The sequence below is a fragment of the Gavialis gangeticus genome, unplaced genomic scaffold, assembly GCF_001723915.1.
Source record: "Gavialis gangeticus isolate Ggan-Ray unplaced genomic scaffold, GavGan_comp1, whole genome shotgun sequence".
NCBI classification, from domain to species: domain Eukaryota; kingdom Metazoa; phylum Chordata; order Crocodylia; family Gavialidae; genus Gavialis; species Gavialis gangeticus.
This window is the reverse complement of record NW_017729024.1, coordinates 78,695,934-78,705,897: the sequence shown is the minus strand read 5'-3', so window position 1 is coordinate 78,705,897 and position 9,964 is coordinate 78,695,934. Positions and strand designations below refer to the sequence as shown.

The window sequence follows — 9,964 nt, the reverse complement described above, 5'->3', positions numbered from 1 at the left end:
TCCTCCTTCCTCCCTTTTTTGAAGATGGGAACCACGTTGACCCTCTTCCAGTCCTCCGGCATCACTCCAGAGCACCACGAGTACTCGTAAAGCCGTGCCAGGGGTCCTGCAATGACCTCGGCCAATTCCTATCACATTGACTTTATCTTAGACCAAGTAAAATTTTTGAAAAGTAGATCTTTCTGACAAAACTTATGCACATTTTTATCTGTTCCTAAAGTGAAAATCAAGAATTAAACTGATGTTAAGAATGTGAACTGTGAAAATCAGGAAATCACAAGCTAAGGCTGAGTCCTTTCAAGCCCATCCTACTGCAAGTAGGGATCAAAGGGATCTCTAAACAATAAGTGATTTTACATATTGGAGGTCAAATTCTGCATACACTTTCTCTATGTATGTAACATAGCACCTAGTAACAGATGTTCTTACACAAAATAACTCCTCCCCATAAGAGTTTGTCAATTCACCGAGTCATTTGAATAAACTAGAATAATATTTGGCTAGCAATGCTTTTCCTCCACATTACTTTCTTCCCCAGACCTTCCAGGCTTGTTGTTGCTGGACAGCATGGTTCCTATTGCATTGCTGACCCTCACCATGACATCCTCAGCATGTCCACAATTGAACTCTGAGTCATAGAAGATGCAGGGGAATGGACTCCATCTCCAGTACCTTTAATGAGATTTTCTGTTGGAGAACTGGTATAGCTCCACACAAACAGCACTGCAGAGAGGCAGCCCAAAGGTAACCTGGACATGGATAATTGTGACAAAGCCTGCAATACAAAGGGAACTTTGAAACCTTGGTGCCAAGCATTGATGGTACAAACACAGCTACAGCTGTAGATTAACAATTGAAAAGTAGCTGGATATTCAACACGATCATAGACTGCACATTTTATTAAAAAGATAAGAATAAACTATACCTAGGAAAGGAAGAGCTACCAATTCCATCATTTCTGCTGGCTGTTACTTACAGTTTACTACCATCACCTTCGTTAGTTTCAGTGAACTTCAGTCAGCCAGTAGTGATTTAGGTCCCAGTTTTTGGTACCTGAGAGAGCCCTGAGCCCAATGAAAAACTGATGCAGAGATGAATTTTCTGAATAACCACATCACTATCTCTTCTAGTAGCCTGACATACATATTAAAAAAGCACATAGACTGGTGGCAGCTTCTCAAATGAGAGAACTATTGGGACAGAAAAGAATCACCAACTACTATACCACCTGGGTCCTCTCAGGAGGAAGGAATGGAGTAATTTAAGCACAACTTCATCTACGTTTGCTAGTACCCACAACTGTGCCAGCAAAACCGCACGATTACTGGATACAAAAGCAGGTGGTGAATCAGAAATTATCAATATGTGTACTTGGTTGTGGGATGTGGAGATAATGAAGGAGGCAAGGGATATCTGTATGTAGCTAGGTCTAAAATCAGACTTACATTAGCAGAGGGCACATCTACATGTGCTATTAATGCGAAGCAATAAACTCCAGTGCATATTGTGCTGGAGTTTATTGCTCCCTAGCTCTGTGTTTACACGTGTGCCTGAGACAGAGCACCCCTGGCTGGCAGGGGGCTTCGGGAGTCAGAATGCCAGCCCAGGGCTGCTCCAAGCCAGCTCAGTGTGCTGTGGAGGGACTGGCTGGGGCACAAGTTTGCTCCAGTGTGGGGCTAGCCAGCAGACAGCCACCACACTGAAGCACTCTCGTGCCCCAGCCAGCCCCATCAGTGTCTACATGTGTGGTGCTGCATAGTAAAAAACTCTGCCATAGTATAGTATTTGTATTTAAAATTACTAACCTACAGCAGAGTTAGTTAGTTTACTATGGCCGAATAGGGCTGCACGTCTAGATGCTGAAACCTTACTGCATGGCTAATTAAGCAGCTCTTCAGTAAATGTCTTGTGTAGACACACCCACAAAGAATTAAAGCACTCTAGATGTTGGCAGGAATTGCTTTGTCATGACCTTCTCAGTAATGAAAGTGGGTAGCAGGGCAATGATTATATTAGTCATTAATTAGCATGAATAAATTCTTTTCAGTGTTATAACTCTAACCTCAGTTGTACATAGCTGTATGTCATGCTTCTGAAGAACACTGCAAACATTAGAAAGGGCACTTTTCTTACTTTAAAGACAAGCTTCTAGGAGACCAGCTATGTAAGATAAGAAGCTGATATGAATTTATTTAAGAATCCTGATATGTAATAAGGGTACAAATGTGGTAAGTCACTTGGGTCAGTAAGTTAGAATTTCTGGAGCGGTCTGGTGGATTATTAGGACTGTATTAGTAGGATTATATTGATCTCACTTAATAGGGATCTATGAAGGCAGCAAACGGGAAGACAAACCAATATTTTAATTAGGTAGGTAGCCTTAAGCACACACCTGGAAGACAGTGGGGCCAGCATTTCTCTTAAGCATTCTGTTCCAACAAGTATTCTTTTGTTAGTATTTTGAGAGCCTGGAGATCCAATAATGAGTTAAAAAATGCTTCTCATGAGCAGAAGGGGATGTCACATGCCAGGAGGTGACCAGGGAGAGGGGCTGATTCAAAGATGATCTGTAAAAGTTTCAAAAGAATTAACTCTTACCAGATCCAAGGAATGGAAAGCCCTAGGGAAAAGTAGGCATGTATATCAACTGGTTTTAATTTTATGTTTTCTCTGAAAGGTCTTTGTTCTAATAAATAATGCTTCACTTAAAGAAAGAAAAGCTTGATATCTGGTTACCAACATCATTGCTCCTGGAGAAATGCAGGGTCTGAGCCAAAGTCAGACTGATGGAAGCAATCATAGTTGATATAAAAGGGACTACGACCCGGGGCTTGGGCTAAGAGTGAAAGAATTGCATGATTCTATCCTGAGGCCTAGAGGGGACTTTTTGGACAGCCCAAGAGGTCAGAAATTCAGTTAGCCTGATAACTGTGATACATATAGTGGCAGCATTTGCAGGATGAGTGTTGAATTTCCCATAAGTGGATTAAAGACAAAAAGAGAAATGGCCTGGTATTTTTTTCTAGAAGAACAGGAAAAGATCATCAGGAAAGGTGAGTTAGGAGCAATTCAATGAAAGTCACCAAATAGAAGTATGTGGAGAGGCAGATAAACTCTGCAAAGGCACAACTAGTTTATAGGCTGTACTCGAGAACCAGAAAATTAATGCATGAGGTGAGGGCACAGAGTAGCTCTGAACACCAGCAGGACTAGGCAATCCTGAAGGACAGGCTGCATGCAGTAAATGACCTTTAGTGAAAAAACACTGTCTTCGGTTTTCAAACACCAGTTTTACAAGCAAGGGCCAAGATTCTGTGTATTGTTTTATTTAAAATATACAACTCAAATACACAGCAAGATGGGAAAACTTCACTCTGTCTAACACCAAAAAGAGAACCATTTTTGTCTGAAATGCAAGTTATTTGTTATGTCAAGCTGCCTTTTATAATGGAAATAAATTAAAACACTTATAGGTGGAGGAAACACTTACATAAGCACTTAAGTGCACTTGAAATTGAATGATCTCATGATAAAGGTCCCAGAGAGCCCACAAATGCACCACTGAGCAGTCACTTTACACAGGGAATCCTGAGGAGGAACTGTTCCTTAAAAGAAAATGAATTCCTGGACAGGGAATTAGGCTATTCACAAGGTTTAATGACTTCAGGAGTCTGTAGGTCACTCACATCTGTTCTGAAATGAAACACCCCCCTCCTGTTCCTGAATTAACTAACCCTTAACCCCATTAGCCCTCCCATCTTAAAATAAAACATGTTATTCCTACACCATTAGCTCTGAACTATGCCATCATGTTGATTTTAACGTCTGGAACTCATCAGTGCCTTAGCTTCTCCTTATTTGCTTGTCAGCAAAAAAAGAGAGAGAAATAAAATGTACTTCAAGCCATAGTGCTTTATCTGCACAACATGCATCCACAAATGCATAACAAGGACAAAGTTTGTGCTTTAGAGTTAACATTTTTAGAAACATACTCCAAAGGTCTTTCTTGAGAAAAAGGGGCCAAGAGGCTTCCTTGGCTGACCAGAGAAATCCAGAGCAGCCTAAGGGCAAAAAGGGGGGCATATAAGCAGTGGAAACAGGGAGCAATTACTAAAGAGGAGTATACCTCCTCAGCTCGAAGTTGTAGGGAGGCAGTTAGAAAGGCCAAAGCTACCATGGAGCTGTGGATGGCATCCCAAGTTAAGGATAACAAAAAATTGTTTTTCTGATATATAAGGAGTAAAAGGAAGGCCCAGGGCGGTATAGGACCACTATTGAATGGGCAAAAGCAATTGATGACAGACACAGGGGACAAGGCTGAACTCCTTAACGAGTTCTTTGCCTCGGTCTTCCTAAATGAGGGGCAAGACAAGTCTCACAATGAGACTGTAGAGAGACAACAGCAGGGCACCAGACTACCAAGTGTTGACCCTGAGATGGTGCAGAGTCACTTGGAAGGACTGGATGTATTTAAGTCAGCAGGCCCAGATGAGCTCCGTCCAAGGATATTGAAAGCACTGGCTGATGTCATTGCACAGCCACTGGCAAGAATATTTGAAAACTCATGGCACACAGGCCAGGTCCCGGAGGACTGGAAAAGGGCCAACGTGGTCCCTATTTTCAAGAAGGGGAGGAAGGAGAATCCAGGCAAAGTCTTTGAAAAGATTATTAAGGCTCATATATGTGAGAGCCCAGCAGGAAAAATTATGCTGAGGGGAAACCAGCATGGGTTTGTAGCAGGTAGATCATGCCTGACTAATCTAGTTTCTTTTTATGACCAGGTTACAAAACACCTGGATGCAGGAGTAGGGGTAGGTATTGTTTACCTAGACTTCAGGAAGGCCTTTGTTACGGTATCTCACCCCATACTGGTGAACAAATTAAGATGCTGTGACTTGAATGATTACACAGTCTGGTGGGTGGGAAATTGGCTAGAGGGTCATACTCAGAGAATGGTGGTGGATGGGTCCGTATTGACCTGGAAGGACATGGGCAGTGGGGTCCTGCAGGGCTCGGTTCTTGGACCGATACTCTTCAATGTCTTCATTAGTGACCTGAATGAGGGAGTGAAGCATACTTTGTCCAAGTTTGCGCATGATACAAAACTGTGGGGCGAAGTGGACACACCAGGGGGTGGGAACAACTACAGGCAGACCTGGACAGTTTGGACAAAAGGGCAGAAAACAATAGAATGCAATTCAACAAGAAGAAATGCAAAGTGCTGCACTTAGAGAGGAAAAATGTCCAGCACACCTACTGCTTAGGAAATGACCTGCTTGGCAGCACAGAAGCAGAAAGGGATCTCGGAGGCCTAGTGGACTCCAAGATGAACATGAGTCGTCAGTGTGATGAAGTCATCAGCAAAGCTAACTGCACTTTATCGTGCATCAGCAGATGCATGACAAACAGAACCAAGGAGGTGATACTTCCCCTCTATCAGGCACTGGTCAGACCGCAGTTGGAATATTGCATCTAGTTTTGGGTGCCACACTTCAAGAGGGATGTGGATAACCTGGAGAGGGTCCAGAGAAGGGCCACTCGTATGGTCAAGGGCTTGCAGGCCAAGCCCTATGAGGAGAGACTAGGGCACCTGGACCTCTTAAGCCTCCACAAGAGAAGGTTGAGAGGTGACTTTGTGGCTGCCTATAAATTCATCAAGGGGGCATAGAATGGAATTGGTGAGGCTCTGCTCACCCAGGCACCCCTGGGGGTCACAAGGAATAATAGCCATAAGCTAGCAGAGAGCAGATTTAGACTGGACATTAGGAAGAACTTCTTCACGGTTAGAGTGGCCAAAATCTGGAATGGGATCCCAAGGGACATGGTGTTCTCCCCTACCCTGGGGGTCTTCAAAAGGAGGTTAGATAGGCATCTGGCTGGGGTCATCTGAACCCAGCACTCTTCCCTACCTATGCAGGGAGTCAGACTCAATGATCTATTGAGGTCCTTTCCGACCCTAACATCTATGAATCTATGAGGAACTGGAAATCCAGTAGCTTTCTGATGAGATGGCTGTCCTGGGGCAGAGTAAGTTTTAGGAATGATACTATCTGTCTGATGGGGAATACTCCTCACAGATTTAATCCTGCTGGAATTTTTCAGTAACGGCTCTGGGGCAGTTAGCCTTATTTACTAACAGTAAACTAGAATATTCCCTGCTAATGAGGGGTCTCTTTGTATGCATTGCTTCATTTCTGCACCCAATGCTGGGTTAGGTGTGGTGAGAAATAAGTTGCCAGTACTGCACCATCTCCCTTTCTTTCGAATCATGTGGGCATTTCTCCCTTGGTTAGAGCTCCGTGCATGTATTTCATTCCACCCTATCCCAACTCCTATGAGGGAAGCATCATAATATATTATGCCAAGGCTCATCTTATAGAGATACTCATCCCATGCCTCCCTTTTAAGGAAGGTTGAAGAAGTTGCAGTTGTGGTTATCTTAGAAATCTGTGGGCACGTCTACATAAGATGCGTACTGCACAGTTGACTAACTAGCTCCGCAGTAAACATCTCGTGTCTACACATGCAGTGCTATTAGGCAGGAGTGAACTAATTAACTCCTGCTTAATATTTACAAGTACTATCCTAATATTTACAAATACAGTAAAAGCTGTGTTAACCAGCACTTTATTTGCCAGAAAACTCTGTTAACTGGCATCTAAGGGATGTGGCAAAAGCAAAACTGGAAGTACCACTTCCAGGGGACTTCCCATTTTGCTGCCGCGAGCTGAGTTTTTCTTTGCCACTTTTTCGTCCCACAGCAAAGCAGCCTGCATGGGGACCCCCTCTCTGTCCCCTGGCACATTGACGCTGGGGAGTGCACCAGATGATGCACATTTGATTAACCAGAATATTTGATTAACCATCATCCCCCATTCCCTGGGGGATGCCGGATAACAGAGCTTTTACTGTACTATCCTGCTGCAGAGTATAAGTACAGTGCATAAGTAGATGCCGACATGGCTGGCTGGAGCACAAGGATGCTTTAGTGCGGGGGCTGCCTGTTAACATATAAATGCAGTACCCAGGATACAATAAACTTCAGCACAATAAGCACTGGAGTTTATTGCTTTGACTTAATTGCACCTGTAGACAAACCCAGTTAAGGGCAATTTGCTAGGGAGCCAGGGAGTGAAGCAGTTAATTCACAGTGTGGTTCTCTCTGTCAGCCAATCCTTTGAGTTCTAAGGATTTTCTGGAGATCTCATGCTGGTTCTGCAGAGGGAGGACCAAATTGTGCAATCTGGATAACTTCCTGAGGAGTGCCTTCATTTAAATGTTTTCCTATTTTTCCCCTCCCCATGCTTGACTCTTCTTTTCTTTCTTCTCTCACCTATTACCCTAACATAACACTTTGGTGTCCACTTATATAACCAATGTTTATCAAGTTAATACTATAGTATATAGTCATAAATAGTAAAAACTTCCTGTAATTAAGAATGTATCCGGGTTGCCATAGAGTTCTTCGGGAATTTCTCTCTCCTCTGCTTCTTAGTGTATTATGTAGGAAGATTTCCATCTGACTCCATGTAACAGTAAATGCACTTAACAGTAGAACTTGCCATTCATCTAGGAACTAGGAAATTCTGTAACTATATCACAAGCAATCACATGACCTGAAGTGCTGTAAGAATAAGGGCAAAACGATCTGACGGGTGGCTTTAAGCTTACAGTATCAAAAAGATTGTTATCATGGGGCCTTATCCTGATCCTTTTGAAATCAATGGCAAGAATCTTACTGACTTCAGTTGTGCAAGATAGGGGATGATGGAGCTGCAGCAAAAGGCTCAACCCCAAATTTCACAAAAATGCTATAGACTACTACGGAAAGAAACCCACTGTTCAGGTCTTTCCAGTAAGCCCTTACCTGTAAATAGACCCTGTTGTGCCATTGCTGAGCTTCTGGAAAAACTGCTTCTGGGAGGTATGCCAGGCTGGCTTGTAGAAAGGCAGAGTTTTGCACCAAAGATTTTACTTCCAGTTGAAGGAATTTATCAGGGTGGTTGTTGTTTGGCAAAGCAGAGAAATCCATGTTTCCCTCCTGTTGAGTAATAATAAAAACAGCCCAGGCTTCTGCTTCCTGGCTGTGCGCACACAGTCAATTATTAATGAAGTGAAGAAGGATCCGACAGTTGCCTGAAACTGTACCTGACCCCGGCTTGGTGTCAGGCTCACTTATATTGTTTACAAATGATAACAGATCATTTAGAAGCAGCAGAGCAGGTGAGACTTATTTCTATAACTGCCTAACTTAAGTTTTCAAGTTCAAGGTCCATTTTGATAGATGTATATGCGCTCATTAAAGGTAATAGAGTATCAGTGACCAGATGCATGAGACACTTAAATGCATACCCACACTTCCTAAAGTGACCTGCCAAAGATTTCAGGCTTACGGTACTTCAAAGGAGGTTCTTTTTTCTGAAAATTAGAAGCAGCCTATAGTAGAAGGAAATGGGACAAATCTTCCAGAAATTTTTTATAGGGATACTAACTCACTTGATCTTGCCACAGTGTTTAGCAGTTTGCCATTGCTACTTTGATATTCATGTTCTCAGAGTAAAGAGATGTTGACAAACAATTCTTCGCCAAGTTGAAGAATATTAATTTATTTCAGCTATTGATACAGGAAATTCTCCTTAGAGGATTGATCCTGCTCCCCTTCAAGTCAATAGTAAAACTGTCATTGACTTTGAACGCTATAAGATGAAGCTTAAGCCTTATTATATTTGTAATACTTGTACTGTATTTTCTTTTAATCTGTTATAGTGAATGATTTTACACAAATGATATTGACAGTTTTCACTAGCTAAGATGGGCAAAATGAAAGGAATATAAAACCAATTTCCATTCTGGTAACAATGCAGGGTCCTAATAATAATAACTCCACAATTTGAATCAACTTACTGCAGTAATATTTTTGTATCTTCTTCTGCTCATAGATATTCCTAGAATATGTATGTTTGTTACTATTCAACAAAATATTTTATGAACTATGTTAATATATAGCTCACCAATTGGAAATCTCTTGGAAAGGATGTTACTTAATTGCAGCTGGCCGCAGGTCCCTAGCTAAAAGTTTATGTCTGACTGGATGAGCATACTCTTGTCATCTGTCCCTGCTACCACAATGAGATTTTTGTTTTTTTCCCCAATGGATTTTGTTTAATTGAAGAGATTTATGGTGAAGCCCTGAGGCACCACTAGACTATATTGCTAGTTTATGGTGTCTGTGACATTCATGAAGTTATTAATTTGCTTTGATAGTGCTTTACCAGAATTCAGAAAGTAGCACTTAGTGTTGTGACATACTTAGAGAGACCAGATACATCCTCTGAAGCATCTCTATCTGTCATAGGTTTTTACTTTTAACACTAATGTACTAGTTAGATCTGAGAGGAAAAGATTTTTTACAGTGGTATTTTTTTATTGGATCAACTATGGTCAGTATAGGGTTAGACAAGCTTTCAAATGCAATACATTCTTCATCAGATCTGACCACTCACTTTTTTTTTAAGTCAATATTTTTACATATAAATGGCCAAAGGACAAAGTATTTGTGGTACTCATCAAGAAAAACTTGACATAAAAAACTGAAATAAAATAAAACACTCTTCCAGTTGAAATGATGCCAGAAGAATTACTAGCCAGGAAGGTGGAGTGAGTGATAACTGGGGGGAACTTTTGGTCAGAGTTGTGCTTCACATATCCCCACAGTGTACAACTAGAACAAGCTCTCTGCACTGCTAAAATCCCACTTCATCCATCAAAACAGAGTGTAAGTGGGATTTAATAAGCACCCAGGCTGGCCCCTGTGAGCCAGAGTGAATTTCATCTTTATTTTCCAACTGAATTTGACTGCTTTGACATTGGTTGAAGTGTTATATATTCATCAGCCTGGAAGGAAAACCTATTAATAGAGAGGGGTTGTTAGGAGAACTGAGTAAATTCTGGTGCGATTGCTTAG

At 41.8% G+C, this 9,964-nt stretch overlaps 1 protein-coding gene across 1 annotated transcript in view; it reads right to left on the bottom strand.

The window, feature by feature from the left end:
* The window catches only part of KIAA1024L (KIAA1024 like), a 17,190-nt gene extending 9,008 nt beyond the window's left edge, over positions 1–8,182 (bottom strand). The window contains exon 1 of the mRNA XM_019517288.1: positions 7,868–8,182. Within this exon, the coding sequence (XP_019372833.1) occupies positions 7,868–8,032 (165 nt within the window). The 5' untranslated portion in view covers positions 8,033–8,182. The remainder of the gene's footprint in view (positions 1–7,867) is intronic.
* Between the last annotated feature and the right edge of the window lie 1,782 nt (positions 8,183–9,964).